Source organism: Acanthopagrus latus, chromosome 8 (genome assembly GCF_904848185.1).
Source record: "Acanthopagrus latus isolate v.2019 chromosome 8, fAcaLat1.1, whole genome shotgun sequence".
Classification (NCBI taxonomy): Eukaryota; Metazoa; Chordata; class Actinopteri; order Spariformes; family Sparidae; genus Acanthopagrus; species Acanthopagrus latus.
In genome coordinates, this window is record NC_051046.1 from 30,480,750 (window position 1) to 30,497,989 (window position 17,240).

General features: G+C 42.8%; 1 protein-coding gene across 1 annotated transcript; it reads right to left on the reverse strand.

Annotated features, from left to right (window-relative positions):
- Window positions 1-4,954: 4,954 nt before the first annotated feature.
- On the reverse strand, window positions 4,955-13,146 carry LOC119024218 (formin-like protein 7). Its single transcript, XM_037106756.1, has 11 exons — window positions 13,011-13,146; window positions 12,779-12,811; window positions 12,621-12,657; window positions 12,532-12,576; window positions 12,359-12,440; window positions 12,115-12,234; window positions 11,937-12,014; window positions 11,773-11,856; window positions 11,657-11,665; window positions 11,478-11,558; window positions 4,955-5,675 (listed from the first exon to the last, which is right to left on the reverse strand). The coding sequence occupies exons 1-11, from the start codon at window positions 13,144-13,146 to the stop codon at window positions 5,433-5,435; spliced, it is 948 nt and encodes a 315-aa protein (XP_036962651.1). The 3' UTR covers window positions 4,955-5,432.
- Window positions 13,147-17,240: the final 4,094 nt, after the last annotated feature.

Genomic DNA, 17,240 nt, shown 5'->3' on the forward strand with positions numbered 1-17,240 from the left:
TATCTCGAATGTGTTTCCATTGTCTGGTGTGGAACGTGGCATCCCTCCTTGTATCTATCTCGAATGTGTTTCTATTGTCTGGTGCGGAACGTGGCATCTTCCTTATATCTATCTCGAATGTGTTTCTATTGCGGAACTATTCCTTGTATCTATCTCGAATGTGTTTCTTTTGAGTGGTGCAGAACGTGGCATCCCTCCTTGTATCTATCTCGAATGTGTTTCTATTGTCTGGTGCGGAACGTGGCATCCTTCCTTATATCTATCGCAAATGTGTTTCTATTGCGGAACTATTCCTTGTATCTATCTCGAATGTGTTTCTATTGCGGAACTATTCCTTGTATCTATCTCGAATGTGTTTCTATTGCGGAACTATTCCTTGTATCTATCTCGAATGTGTTTCTATTGCGGAACTATTCCTTGTATCTATCTCAAATGTGTTTCTATTGCGGAACTATTCCTTGTATCTATCTCAAATGTGTTTCTTTTGAGTGGTGCGGAATGTGGCATCCGTCCTTGTATCTATCTCGAATGTGTCTATTGTCTGGTGCGGAACGTGGCATCTTCCTTTTATCTATCTCGAATGTGTTTCTATTGTCTGTTGCGGAACGTGGCATCTTCACTGTATCTATCTCGAATATGTTTCTATTGTCTAGTGCGGAACGTGGCATCCTTCCTTGTATCTATCTCGAATGTGTTTCTATTGTCTGGTGCGGAACAAAAGAGAACATAGTTTCCTGTCAAGCATACCGCTGCGACTTTTGCGTGTTTACAGTATTTTTGTCTTTTGAATTCTTTGACCTGATTAGGAAACATGGTTCTGTTACAAACGGTACAAATATATGTGGGTCCATGTGTAATGGACTCACGAAAGACAGCTACGGCTGCTTCCATCACCGGATCAATCAGGGGCTGGGGGCGGTGGGGCACAATTTGTCTGTATTTTCTCCTGATTCTAAGCGCTCTCTCCATCTTGTAAAATGTGCTAAAGGCAGCATTTGTGGCAAATTTGGTTCCTCTCCGCTAGTTACAACGTTGCTTAAAGCAACTAAATTCCGGATCGCCGTGATATGTGAGATTGAAATCTTGCTTTTCCTTTTGGCTGTAGCTTTGATCCGTGTTGTATCTCTGAGACATGACAAATCTCTGCTCTGAAACACTGTATCTGACTGGCATCTATCTCGAAATGTGTTTCTATTGCGGAACTATTCCTTGTATCTATCTCGAATGTGTTTCTTTTGAGTGGTGCGGAACGTGGCATCCTTCCTTGTATCTATCTCGAATGTGTTTCCATTGTCTGGTGTGGAACGTGGCATCCTTCCTTGTATCTATCTCGAATGTGTTTCTATTGTGGAACTATTCCTTGTATCTATCTCGAATGTGTTTCTATTGCGGAACTATTCCTTGTATCTATCTCGAATGTGTTTCTATTGCGGAACTATTCCTTGTATCTATCTCGAATGTGTTTCTATTGCGGAACTATTCCTTGTATCTATCTCGAATGTGTTTCTATTGCGGAACTATTCCTTGTATCTATCTCGAATGTGTTTCTTTTGAGTGGTGCGGAACGTGGCATCCGTCCTTGTATCTATCTCGAATGTGTCTATTGTCTGGTGCGGAACGTGGCATCTTCCTTTTATCTATCTCGAATGTGTTTCTATTGTCTGTTGCAGAACGTGGCATCTTCACTGTATCTATCTCGAATATGTTTCTATTGTCTAGTGCGGAACGTGGCATCCTTCCTTGTATCTATCTCGAATGTGTTTCTATTGTCTGGTGCGGAACAAAAGAGAACATAGTTTCCTGTCAAGCATACCGCTGCGACTTTTGCGTGTTTACAGTATTTTTGTCTTTTGAATTCTTTGACCTGATTAGGAAACATGGTTCTGTTACAAACGGTACAAATATATGTGGGTCCATGTGTAATGGACCCACGAAAGACAGCTACGGCTGCTTCCATCACCGGATCAATCAGGGGCTGGGGGCAGTGGGGCGCAATTTGTCTGTATTTTCTCCTGATTCTAAGCGCTCTCTCCATCTTGTAAAATGTGCTAAAGGCAGCATTTGTGGCAAATTTGGTTCCTCTCCGCTAGTTACAACGTTGCTTAAAGCGACTAAATTCCGGATCGCCGTGATATGTGAGATTGAAATCTTGCTTTTCCTTTTGGCTGTAGCTTTGATCCGTGTTGTATCTCTGAGACATGACAAATTTCTGCTCTGAAACACTGTATCTGACTGGCATCTATCTCCAATGTGTTTCTATTGCGGAACTGTTCCTTGTATCTATCTCGAATGTGTTTCTATTGCGGAACTATTCCTTGTATCTATCTCGAATGTGTTTCTATTGCGGAACTATTCCTTGTATCTATCTCGAATGTGTTTCTATTGCGGAACTATTCCTTGTATCTATCTCGAATGTGTTTCTATTGCGGAACTATTCCTTGTATCTATCTCAAATGTGTTTCTATTGCGGAACTATTCCTTGTATCTATCTCAAATGTGTTTCTATTGCGGAACTATTCCTTGTATCTATCTCAAATGTGTTTCTATTATGGAACTATTCCTTGTATCTATCTCAAATGTGTTTCTATTATGGAACTATTCCTTGTATCTATCTCAAATGTGTTTCTATTGCGGAACTATTCCTTGTATCGATCTCGAATGTGTTTCTATTGCGGAACTATTCCTTGTATCGATCTCGAATGTGTTTCTATTGCGGAACTATTCCTTGTATCTATCTCGAATGTGTTTCTATTATGAACTATTCCTTGTATCTATCTCGAATGTGTTTCTATTGCGGAACTATTCCTTGTATCGATCTCGAATGTGTTTCTATTGCGGAACTATTCCTTGTATCGATCTCGAATGTGTTTCTATTGCGGAACTATTCCTTGTATCTATCTCGAATGTGTTTCTATTATGAACTATTCCTTGTATCTATCTCGAATGTGTTTCTATTGCGGAACTATTCCTTGTATCGATCTCGAATGTGTTTCTATTGCGGAACTATTCCTTGTATCGATCTCGAATGTGTTTCTTTTGAGTGGTGCGGAACGTGGCATCCGTCCTTGTATCTATCTCGAATGTGTCTATTGTCTGGTGCGGAACGTGTCATCTTCCTTTTATCTATCTCAAATGTGTTTCTATTGTCTGTTGCGGAACGTGGCATCTTCACTGTATCTACCTCGAATATGTTTCTATTGTCTGGTGCAGAACGTGGCATCCTTCCTTGTATCTACCTCAAATGTGTTTCTATTGTCTGGTGCGTAACGTGGCATCTTTCTTGTATCTACCTCAAATGTGTTTCTATTGTCTGTTGCGGAAGATCTAGGAATCATGTGCATGATGTCATATGTAGCGAAACCGGAGCACGAGATGACGGAATTCCTTAAGAACGTCGTCAAAGATGTTAAGACATCTGGTGTTAACAAGCGCGATGAAATGAAACAAATTATGCAGGCCTACTCTAAACACAGAGAGGTCAGCGCTCAAGAGGCTATAGCCCGTACCTGCAGCTTACGCCTCAAGAAGTGCTCCCGATCTGTGGTGTTTATTCGTCGCTTCCACCTCTGATGAAATGCACACGACAGCTCCGTGGACTGCTCTCTGTCTCTCTCAATTTTTGCAAATGGCAAAATTTTTGCAATCAGCTGCCTCTCAAGCACATTAAGTGCAGCCAATTCTGGGGGGATGGGCGCCAATTCCAAATTGTTTACGACTGCCATGGGTGGTATGCATCCTCTGCTAAGGTGGCTGTCGCAGGTGTAGCATATCCACTCATGCAGTCTTTCTTGTGGCACAGAGCAAGGGGTAGAGCAGTCACTGTCACAAAAGTGAACATAGTTTCCTGTCAAGTGAACATAGTTTCCTGCTGCGACTTTTGCGTGTTTACAATATTTTTGTCTTTTGCATTCTTTGACCTGATTAGGAAACATGGTTCTGTTACAAATGTAACTGGTCCATGTCTAATGGACTCATGAAAGGCAGCTATGGCTGCTTCCATCACCGGATCAATAAGGGGCTGGGGGCGGTGGGGCACAATTTGTCTGTATTTTCTCCTGATTCTAAGCGCTCTCTGCATCTTGTAAAATATGCTAAAGGCAGCATTTGTGGCCAATTTGGTTCCTCTCTGCTGGTTACAACGTTGATTAAAACGACGTCTAAATTCTGGATCACTGTGATATCTAAGATTGAAATCTTGCTTTTTCTTTTGGCTTTTTCTTTGACATGCCAAATTTTTGTCTGCTCCGAAACGCTGCATCTGACTGGTATCTATCTGTAATGTGTTTCTTTTGTCTGGTGCGGAACGTGGCATCTTCCTTGTATTTCTTTGTAATGCAAGTCTTCCGTTGTTGCCTGAAAGCAGCATCTTCCCTGTATCTTCGGACGACTTCTTCTTTCTTCTTATCTTGAACGTTGTCATAGTAACGTTTGAAGGACAGTAATCGCCGTTTCTGATGGAGACTGTCTTGGGCATATCTTCTCCTTTGTGCTTGGAGCTTTTTTCTCCTAAATTCTGGACAGCTGCTGTATTTTTTCCTTTCATATTGGGTGTTTTTCCTTTTCTCTTCTTCACCAGAGAGTAATGCGTTTTGGTTTTTGCTGGCTTTCCGCATCGCTCTTCGTCGCTGTTGCTTTGGCAATTTTGTGAAATGTTCTTTTGCTGGTGGTGCAGGAGCCGTCTTATGGACACGCTCTACTGCTGGTGGTGCAGGAGCCGTCTTATGGACACGCCCTGCTGCTGGTGGTGCAGGAGCCGTCTTATGGACACGCCCTGCTGCTGGTGGTGCAGGAGCCGTCTTATGGACACGCCCTGCTGCTGGTGGTGCAGGAGCCGTCTTATGGACACGCCCTGCTGCTGGTGGTGCAGGAGCCGTCTTACGGACACGCCCTGCTGCTGGTGGTGCAGGAGCCGTCTTACGGACACGCCCTGCTGCTGGTGGTGCAGGAGCCGTCTTATGGACACGCCCTGCTGCTGGTGGTGCAGGAGCCGTCTTATGGACATGCTCTGCTGCTGGTGGGAGAGCTGTTCTGGATACACTGTGTGCCAGAGATGCCTGAGGGCGTTCTCTAGAACCAATGGCTTCAAATGACACCGGAACAAACTCATAACTGGCAGAAGGTCCACGATTTGCAAAGAGTTTGTGCAGGTGGTCACTGATTTCCGAGAAGGTCTTCATAATTGCAGTTCCATGGGGGTGAGGTAAGCCCATCACATTTCGTGAGTGTGAATCAAACCCACCATACCTGCCTGATTGGTCACGGAAAACTGCAATACACTCTGGACTTACTATGATTAAAGCCAGATTAACTTCACCTGACAGACACTCTAACTGTTTTGCAAGGGGCAGATACCAAGCCTGGCTTCCACACCTGATTTCAGGCATGTGGACGTTGCACACATCTGTGTCAGTCAGGACTTGTTTGGGCAGTTCTTACACAGCAAGATGGTCACTGCGGAATCTTTTTTCCCAGATAAGCTGTTGTTTTACACCTACATAAAGTGAATCTCCCTTTGCCAGCACTCTATCGAGGGCAGCAGTGTTGAACTGACAGCCCTCGTTCTGATAGGCCAGAAAAGTCAGGGACATGCAGGTACACTGGTGGTTCCTGGAGAACTTCCTGTACCTCATGTCACTCTGACTATGACTAGCCCTAATACTAGCACTAACTGGCACCTGAAATATAAGATAAATTATAATCATTATCATAAAGGACTACTTATTAGCATAACCGTAAGCATAGTAAGGCTGATAATCTTACACATTACTTGACTTGAACACATTAACACTAGGGATGTAACGATACACTCAACTCACGATTCGATACGGTTCACGATTTTTTGTTCACGATACGATTTTCTCACGATTTTATTTTATTTTTAATCAAAATGAGCTACAGACAAATTATGACCAAATAAAATGATCTTTTATTCCTAGGAGAAAAAATATCTTAGAGGTGCTTTCTTTGTAGGAACTCTGTAAAACAATTTGTGTCCTCTTTAAAAAGTGCAACTTAAATGGTCACCTTAAACAACGAAATATGAAAAATATATCCTTTCTTCTCACAAGTAAACTGGTGTAATTCAGTACCTCCAAAAACAAAAGAATATAAAATCTTGACCAAAAAAAAAGAGGTCCTTTCTTTACAGAATTATTACACACTATATTTCTCTTATAGAAAAGTGCAACTGAAGTAGTTATTAACTTAAATAACAAAGAAAAACTGGATTTTTAAAAACAAATTCATATCAAAATTAAAGCTGCGAGCAGCGTTGGTCGGGCCCTCGCAGTCCACGCACCTCGGTGCATGCTGCCGTCAGGGCTTCCGCACGCAACGCCTTGAAGAAGGTGTTTCTGTATAATTTGGTGGCCTGCTCCCGCTGGTATGAAGTAATGTACGCTGAAGTCAAAAATAGTGCGTGTACTGCTGCATGATTCCCCAGACAAAGACTGAGTTGATGGTCCGCTTCTGGAGCTGGCTGACGAAAATGTCCACATGAGGCATAATGCAATGAAATAGTTTTGGGAAGAAGCTGAAAGTATCAGCGTCCAGTAGCAGAAGAGAATTTTTTCTCCAGTTCTTCCAGCTGCTCTACACGCAATACACACCCATTATAAAATCACAAGATAGCCTAAAAAATCCTTGAAACTAAAACTGTGATGATTTGAAAACCGTTAAAGATTGTTAGAGACTGAATACATGCCCAATAGTTCAAGGTCTTCTGACTCTTTAAAATGTGGAATAGTATCTGTAGCTCAAAGCAAGAAGCACAACAAGAGGTTGAAAGGCGATGAGTTTTGAAGAGGATTTTAAGATTTTCCCATTTACTTTCCATTCAAACTAATTAGACTGTGACCAAATCGTCACCTATTGGCCGATCTGCACCAAATTTTACACAAAGCCTCATCAGTCCATTGCACACAATTTTCAACATTTACATGATAATCAGAAAGTATTTTGTTAAGATGTACATGATTGTCTGCTTTCTAGACAATTTGCAGGAATTTGTTGTTTTATATTTTGGCTGTTTTATGGACTGTCAAAATTCTTTTAATAACTTTTTGTCGGGAGGGTCCATAGATGCTTCACGCAAAATTTAGTGCAAAATGGTCAAATTGCCTAGGAGAAGTTTGAAAAAGTAGGTTTTGCATTTGTCCCAATTTTGCGAACAAAAAGTTAGCTCAAAAGTGGGCGTGGCCTACAACAAATAATTCAGCTGAATGCAGGGAATAAGTAGATATAAGGTTTAACAATGTGTGACACATTATGTGTGAGTTATGGGCCAAAAATGCGTTCACATAAAAAATAGCGCCACCTGCTGGTCATTTTTGGTGTGTAAGTTGCAGGGGCTAGTCTATACCAAGCCTATGAATTTCATTTCCACAAGTGTTATGGTGTGGGCACAGGGCCAAATATAAAATTAAACTGGCACCAGAGCGCCGCCTAGTGGCCGATTGATAAGCATTTTGTGAGATATGCTCAAGAGGCCAGTGGCAATAAGTATACCAAGTTTGGTGTCAATCCGCCAAACCGATGTGGAGATATACACTATTTGAATTTAAAGAGCGCCACCTTGTGGTCATCGCTTAACCTTTTGGACACATCCTCAGGAACTCATGTCAAAGTATTCTCTTAAGTTTCATGTCATTTGGACACACCATTGTGGAGATATCCAACACTTCCTGTTTGGGAGGAAATCTGTAGGAATTTGTAATTTAATATATTGAGTATTGTTTGGCCTATCAAAATTCTTTTAATAACTTCTGGTCAGGAGGGTCCACAGATGATGTATGCCAAGTTTCGTGCAAATCGGTTAAATTGCCTGGGACGAGTTCGAAAAAGCAGGTTTTGCATTTGTCGCAATTTTGCGAACTGAAAGTTAGCTCGAAAGTGGGCGTGGCCTACATCAAATTATTCAGCTGAATAGAGCGATTATGTAGATATAAGTTTTACCAATGTGTGACACAATATGTGTGAGTTATGGCACAAAAACGCCTTCAAGTGGAAAATAGCGCCACCTGCTGGTCATTTGTGTGTAAGTTGCAGGGGCTAGTCTATACCACCCCTATGAATTTCATTCCCATAAGTGTTATGGTGTGGTCACAAGGCCAAAAATAAAATTAAACTGGCACCACAGCGCCACCTAGTGGCCGATTGATAAGTCCTTTGTCAGCTCCACTCAAGAGGGCAGTGGCAATGACTATACCAAGTTTGGTGTCAATCCGCCAAACCGATGTGGAGATATAAACTATTTGAATTTAAAGGGCGCCACCTTGTGGTCATCGCCTAGACTTCTGGACACATGCTCATTAAGTCATGTCAAAGTATAATCTTAAGTTTCATGTCATTTCGACACACCGTTGTGAAGATATCCAACACTTCCTGTTTGGTAGGAAATCTGCAGGAAGTTGTTTTTAATAACTTGAGTATTGTTTGGCCTATCAAAATTCTTTTAATAACTTTTTGCCAGGAGGGTCCACAGATGCTGTGTGCCAAGTTTCGTGCAAATCGGTGAAATCGCCTGGGAGGAGTTCGAAAAAGTAGGTTGTCGACATTTTGCGACGTAGCGAAAAAAACGGAAGGCGGAAATGGGCGTGGCCTGCTCCCGCTGGCATTAAGTAATGCACGCTGAAGACAGAAAAAAGAGCGTGTACTGCTGCACGATTCCCCAAAGACTGAGATGATGGTCCGCTTCTGGAGCTGGCTGACGAAAATGTCCACACGAGGCATAATGCAATGAAAGTTTCAGGAAGAGGCTGAAAGTATCATCGTCCAGTAGCTGAAGAGAATTTTTTCTCCAGTTCTTCCAGCTGCTCTACACTGTAGCGATGATGTCACACACTCTAACTCACGCAATACACACCCATTACAAAATCAGAAGAAGGCCTAAAAATCCTTAAAACCAAAACTGTGATGGTTTGGAAACCGTAAAAGATTTTTAAAAACTGAATACATGCCCAACAGTTCAAGTTCTTCTGACTCTTTAAAAGGTGGAATGGTATCCGTAGCTCAAAGCATGAAGCACAACAAGAGGTTGAAAGTCAATGAGTTTTGTGGAGATATAAACTATTTGAATTTAAAGAGCGCCACCTTGTGGTCATCGCCTACACTTTTGCAAACATCCTCAGGAACTCATGTCAAAGTATTATCTTAGGTCTCATGTCATTTGGACACACCATTGTGGAGATATTTAACACTTCCTGTTTGGGAGGAAATCTGCAGGAAGTTGTTATTTAATATCTTGAGTATTGTTTGGCCTATCAAAATTCTTTTAATAACTTTTTGTCAGGAGGGTCCACAGATGCTGTATGCCAAGTTTCGTGCAAATCGGTTAAATTGCCTGGGACGAGTTCGAAAAAGTAGGTTTTGCATTTGTCGCAATTTTGCGAACTGAAAGTTAGCTCGAAAGTGGGCGTGGCCTACACCAAATAATTCAGCTGGATGCAGGGAACATGGAGATATAAGGTTTATCAATGTGTGACACATTATGTGTGAGTTATGGGCCAAAAACTCTTCAAGTGAAAAATAGCGCCACCTGCTGGTCATTTTTGGTGTGCAAGTTGCAGGGGCCAGTCTATACCACCTCTATGAATTTCATTCCCATAAGTGTTATGGTGTGAGCACAGGGCCAAATCTAAAATTAAACCGGCACCAGAGCGCCACCTAGTGGCCGATTGATAAGTCCTTTGTCAGATATCCTCAAGGGGGCAGTGGCAATGACTATACCAAGTTTGGTGTCAATCCGCCCAAGCGATGTGGAGATATAAACTATATGATTTTAAAGAGCGCCACCTTGTGGTCATCGCCTAGACTTTTGGACACATGCTCATTAAGTCATGTCAAAGTATAATCTTAAGTTTCATGTCATTTGGACACACCGTTGTGGAGATATCCAACACTTCCTGTTTGGCAGGAAATCTGCAGGAAGTTGTTATTTAATAACGTGAGTATTGTTTGGCCTATCAAAATTCTTTTAATAACTTTTTGTCAGGAGGGTCCATAGATGCTGTGTGCCAAGTTTCGTGCAAATCGGTGAAATCGCCTGGGAGGAGTTCGAAAAAGTAGGTTTTCGACATTTTGCGACGTAGCGAAAAAAAACGGTAGGCGGAAATGGGCGGCGCCTATACCACGAGACTCAGCCCACTTCACTGAACGCGTGGATATAAGGTTTTTGAATGTGCGACAAAGTATATGGGAGTTATTAGCCAAAACGCGCTGTGCTTAATAACAGCGCCACCTAGTGGTGGAAATTCAGGACGAGAATAAATTATAAAATTTTTCGCCGGGTGGGACATATATTCCAAGTTTGGTGAGTTTTGGGGTATGTTCAGGTAGTCAAAAATGCAATCATTTCGTCCGAAGAAAAAAAAAAAAAAAAAAAAAAAGAAGAAGAATTCCTTCAAATACAATAGGGTCCTCGCAGGTTCCCAAAGCCTAAAATCTCATCAAATAAAGTAAGACTGGCTTGTGTAGCTTGAAACTTTCAGGTTTCTCTTGAGGAAAATCAACATGTCAACATTCTAAATGTATGAATAAAATTATATATACTATATATATATATATATATATATATATATATATATATATATATATATATATATATATATATATATATATATATATATATATATATATATATATATATATATATATATATATATATATATATATATATATATATATATATAAATATATACATACATATACATACACACACATATATACTTGCGCTCTTGCGTTGTTATGGGGGAGAGGGGATGCAAAGCCTCTCATCAGGGTGGTTGGCCCCTTCGGCAATTTTCGCTCAGGAGGTGGCGTAACGTTACTTTGTTTCTCACTGTGGTGGCGGCTTATATGCTGCTGCATGTTGCTCATGTTGCCGGTATATGTTAGCAGTCTCTTGCAATATTTACATCCTGTTTTGGTTTTGTCTGTCCGTTTCTCACTGGTTGTATTTGTCTATATGGGGAATCCAAAATACCGCCACAGGTGATTTAAAACCGCATCCTCAATTTCAAAGTTGTTGCCTACCGTCGCCATGTCTTCCCTCATTCTGTGCCCTGTACCTAAGCAGCAACGTGTGTCACGTGACTTGATTCGCGATTCATTTTTTCTGTCAACCGGCGCAAATTTACCGATTTTTTACCGATTCTTAATCACGTCAAGATGCATCGTTACATCCCTAATTAACACAGATTATTCCATTTTTCAAATTTAAATGTTTTGAGACCATCGTCAACCTTTGTCATCTTGACCAAACTCTGACGGAGGCTTTAAAGGACCTTTAAATCTCACACATCCCCAGTACTTGTGTCACACCTTTTACACATGAAAACATTAATAAATATTTAAATTTATACTACAATGGCAGTGTATTAATACACATTGCTTACACTTTCATCACTTACATCACCACACTTTCCCTTGAACAAACACTGGTTCATGCCCACAATAAACCTGAATGTAAATGTCTTTACCTCTTTGGAAGGGGAATGAGAGGTGGAGAGTCCATCATCGATGATCCAGGGCCAGCAGGTCGATGAAGGTGTCCAGGCAGTCTGTGATAAGTCATAACACCAGTTAATATTTGGACATGAGGCAACACAATCGGCAAGTTGATACAAGTTTTCCAAATGTATTTCAATTACTCACTGACATTTGTGAACTGCAGAGAAAGATATGGGTATCAGAGATGTTAAATGAACCAGTTTAATGTAGTTTCAGCTGATTTTACAATAAGCGTTCTGTGTGTGTCAGTTGTGGAGGCAATACCTTAGCTGGGCGAGGAGAGTGATAGGCTGCAGCTTTAATGGTCTGGGACAGTCCAGCCGGTGAAGGGGTCTTCAGCCTGGCCATCTGAAAACAAATACCAACAATTCAGTAAAATGAAGACTTTGATGACATTATGAACTTTATTCAATAGAAATAATCTTTACCTTCGCAACCGGTGAACAGCAGGGGGTCGCCGGAACACCCAAACTACAGGACAGCCTGACTGGAGGGGATCCAACCAGCTGCTGACACATGAGAACAAATATGTTAAACTTCACGCGTCTCAGTGAACACACTGTGTGTTCTGAGTGAGATTGTGTCTTGTGTCAGAGAGTAACATACGTTGGTCACTGAAGTTTGGGTGCGGGGGGGTGTTCCATCCGTGGTCCTGGACAGAGGAACCGGGCTGGAGGGGCCGTCGTCCTCCAGTCTCCGTGACAGCGTGGCTGGAGGGGATCCAACCTGCTGTTGACAGATGAGAACAAATATGTTAAAATTCAGACAGAGTGGACAATGTAGTTATGTCTCCATGAAGACACTGTTTCAACTGTAAACATTGACTATGTGCGTCAGTTGTGTAACATACGTTGTTCACAGGAGACTGGTGGCGGGGGGGGGGGGCGTCTCTCCGTGGTCCTATGATGCCTGGCTGCCGCTGGGGAGGCCGCCTGCACCGTCAAATAAAACATAGAACCAGTAACTGTAGGGAACAAGGGGAATTTTTATAATACAGCTGAGAAGCGATGTCACACAATTTACCTTCTTGCGCGCTGGAGGAGATGGGACGTCCACCACGTCAGACAGCTGAGAAGGAGACACTTCCTCCATAGCACAAAGGGTCGTGCTACTAAACCACCGTGGGTTCAGTGGAAGGAAGGACTCCTCCTGTGGAAGACAAAACACCACAAAGACAAATGAATATTTGTCGGGTCAAATACACAAAGTTTAAATACTAACCAGTTAACTTGTTATGAAAAAAAAAAAAGAAAAAAGAAAAATAACTCACCTGCTGCTGAGCCACGCTGGCCGGACCAGGAACCTGCGGCTGGGAAAGCACATCACATATTTGATTAAATAGGTGCTTTTTTAGTTATGACTGTGAACCCGTGAACCAAAATGTACACAAACACATGTAAAGACACATAATATAATAAATAAAAAAGAAAAACCCTACTAACCTTGCTGCTCTGACCAACGACCTTCCACTGGAAGGGGTCAGGAGACAGAAGAGGACGTACCTCTCCCTTCACAACCAGGAGAAACCTTCCTAAGCGGCTGTGAAGGAGTAGGAGACACCGGGGGAGGGGGAGGTGGTGGTGGTGTCTCGAGGAACTGCTCCGTGGAGGCCCACAGCAGCTGGGTGAGGATCCCCATCCCCTCACGGTCGCTCAGGTGAACCTGCAAACATGCCTACCTCCCTCCCTGGACCCGTACCAGTTTGCATATCGGACCAACCGGTCCACTGACGATGCAATTTCCACCGCCCTCCACTCAGCTCTCACCCACCTGGACTCTAAAGACTCATATGTGAGGATGCTGTTCCTGGATTTCAGTTCAGCGTTCAACACGATCATCCCCCAGCAGCTGATACAGAAACTGGACTGTCTAGGACTGAACACCTCACTCTGCAACTGGTTGCTGGACTTCCTAACAGGAAGACCACAGGCAGTCCGGGTCGGCAGCAGCGTGTCCAGCACCATCACACTGAACACAGGGGCTCCCCAAGATGCGTGCTCAGCCCCTTACTGTTCACCCTGCTGACCCATGACTGCACACCAACACACGACAGCAACCTCTTCGTCAAGTTTGCGGACGACACGACTGTGGTGGGGCTCATCAGCAACAACGATGAGTGAAACTACAGGGACGAGGTGAGCCAACTGGCCAAGTGGTGCAGAGACAACAACCTCTCTCTGAACGTGATGAAGACGAAGGAGATTGTTGTCGATTTCCGGAGAGCCCCCACCCAGCACCTTCCACTGACCATCAATGGTGCTGCTGTGGAGAGAGTGAGCAGCACCAAGTTCCTGGGTGTGCACCTCTCTGAGGACCTCTCTTGGAGCAGCAACACCGCATCACTGGCCAGGAAAGCTCAGCAGCGCCTCTACTTCCTCCGCAGACTGAGAAGAGCCAGAGCACCAGTCCCCATCATGCGCACCTTCTACCGCGGCACCACCGAGAGCATCCTGACCAGCTGCATCACTGTGTGGTACGGCAGCTGCACTGCATCCTGCAAGAAGACCCTGCAGCGCATAGTGAGAGCAGCTGAGAGGATCATCGGTACCCCCCTCCCCTCCCTCCAGGACATTTACAAAACACGCCTAGCCCGCAAAGCACTCAGCATTGCGGGCGACCCCACCCACCCCAACCACCATCTCTTCAGTCTCCTGCCATCCGGGAGGAGGGTGAGGAGCCTCCGGGCGAGAACCAGCAGACTGAGAGACAGCTTCATGCACCAGGCCACCAGGATGCTGAACTCTCTCCCAGAACTGCCCCCACTTCCCTCTCCGCCCGCGGCCCCCACAAACTCTGGACCTTGCTGACCCCCCCCCTCCCCCCACGGACATTACTTGGCCACGTATCCACCGGATGGTGGTAACCGGTACCACGGCCTGTTTGGTAAAGTATAAAACAGATAAAAGGTTAAATTGATGAAGGAAAGGCTACTAGGAAATATCAACAATCACTTGTTTATACCAGTAAAAAAGTACAGGAAAACCTGTTTAAAAAGTTCAATATTGATGATGAATTAATTTATTGATCATTTAGGGATAAAACAAGTAGATACTTACATGCACGAACTTGCACATCCTCCGGGCTCCAGAAAGGCTTGGCTGGGGGTGAAGATCCAACTGCCTGATGACAGATTAAAAGACAAAAAAAAATAAAAAAATTAACGATAATCATAGCAACAAGCATAAGATGAAGACGTACACGTTAAAGCAAAATATAATAAAACATGTCTCATTGTGTGTGTGTGAGGTAGGAACATACGTTGCTGACTGGAGCTCGGGAGCAGGGGGGGTGGGTCTCCCTGGTCCTCTTGGTCCTTGACCCTCTGGAAGGCTCCTCTCCAGCCAGGGGGGACACCGCCTGATGAAACATTAACATCAAAAGACATGGCAGACATTCAGAACTCAGCAGTTCAGGAGAAAGCAATAGATGTAACATTTCTACAGCCATTTTCATGCAGACAGTTGTCACTGCGACACAGAGGCTTATCTACTGTGTAAGTATTGCCGGGGGGGTGGGGGAAGACCTCAGCTCCTCCAGGTTGAGCTTCCTCCAGCGCTGCTTCAACACCACAGACCGCCTCGACTTCCTTGGCATCCTGTTGGTAGAAGTTAAAAACAAGAGAAAAACAAGAGAAATGCTTGTCAAACTGACCTAAACCTAAACCACCTAATGTAAACTAAACTAATCTAAGACAACCTAATATAATCTTATATGTAGAATGAAATTTGAGAAAATGATGAAGATGTGGTGATTGTGTGTGTGTAGGTGATGTGGTGATACTGCTCTGTGAAGGTTGAGGGCAATGGATGAAGGATGATGGTCACTCTCAGCTGTCAGCGGTCACTCTCAGTACAGGAACCCTTTAATCTTATCAAATACAATAGGCAATAAAAAGATAAATATCTCTCAAATGTTACGAGTCAGTGTTAGCAACAAGTTAATATAACAGACACAAGTTAAACATCTGTACTTGTCATAATTTGTGTGTTTTTGGGCACATTATTTCTTCAAATAATTCTATATTATAATAATTACTATAAATGATCATTAAAATACTATATCAATTGTATACTACACAGTATCAAATCGTTTATTCCTAAGAACAAAGAATTACTATGACATGATGAATATAACACACAAGATAACAATAACTTCAACAAATGTATGGGATTTTATCACCATCTGAATGCACATTTATTACCAAAAGCAAAAATAGTCTTGTATGAAAATGCTTCCTTTTCTATTTAATCAAGGTAGATTGTAAAAGTGTATGGTACATCTTAAGTATGATATTTATCTAACTACACAGAAAGGCATTTACTCACATCTTATCACAAACAGGAGAAATGTGTTTTTCAGTAGACAGAAGGGAGTATTAAATACTAGTCACAATCTACACAATTAGATATGAAATACAGCTTTTAGCTTGTGTTAATATTCTTGTATGAAAACAGAAAAAACAAAACAAAAATCCCAAAATAATGTGTTATATCTCCAACTACAAATCTGACCCGTGTTAAGGATCTAAACATGACAGTAGAGTTCGCACCCGGAGAGAAAAATGGCTACCGTTCGCGTCGTGAGAAAACAAAGGCCAAAGTTCGCGCAGTTAGCATCGAGCTAATGGCTACCGTTCGCGCTGCGAGAGAACAAAAGGCGAAGGTTCGCGCAGTTAGCATCTAGCTAATGGCTATCCTTCGCGCTGCGAGAGAACAAAGACAAGGTTCGCGCAGTTAGCATCTGGCGCGGCCTAACGTTTTAGCTCAGTGATCTTATATATAAACAGATCGCCCTTATATAGAAACACATCGACCATAAACAATTAATCTTCCCACAATCACGAGATAGTAATGTTTAGATTCAATTACCTCACTTTTGTTAAAGGTGTACGGATGTTAGCACAGTTAGCTTTTCGCTCCGGTTAATGTTTCTTTATAGAAAAAGCAAAGTCACCGCTGTTGGCTTAGATCGCGGCCTAAAGTTTTTACATACCAGAACTGAGTAACGCCATTAACTCGTCTTAATATTGTTGTATTGAAACAGACTGACGGAGCCCCGTTACTGTTACCGAGACAGACATATTATATACTTATGGACCCCTATAGCTTTGCTAACCGCTGTTGGCCTGGAGCTACGGGGCTCCGGGTAGCGGAGCTAACAGCTAATGGAGGTCCGTTAGCTGTTAGCTATCTGTGCACTTGACACTCCGCTGTTGGCCCGGAGCTACTGGGCTCCGGGTAGCGGAGCTAACAGCTAACGTTAGCTATCTGTGCACTTGACACTCCACTAACGGAGCTCCGACAGTCTGTTTCAATACAACAATATTAGGACGAGCTAATGGCGCTACTCGGCTCCGGTATATAAAACATTAGGCCGCGCTCGAAGCCAACAGCGGTGACTTTGAGCCAAGTACCTCCGGATTAATATTGCTGAAACAGACCGATCATTAACAATTACATTCATTTTTTTCCCGAAATCATGAGTTATCGTGATCATGAGAGAGATAGTAATGTCTAGCTTCAATAAAATCCATTTGTATTAACGATTTCAGTATGCTAATATCAGACATAACGGGTACTTACCTACGACGAGGTCAAAGGGTATCGAGCAGAGCCGGATCAGTGGTTTTATATCAAGGCCAAAAATAATGCACACACAACTGTCCAATCAGAGTTCTCCTGTGTTGTCTGTCATCTGTATCCGAGGTGATTTGTCCAATGAGATGGCTGATA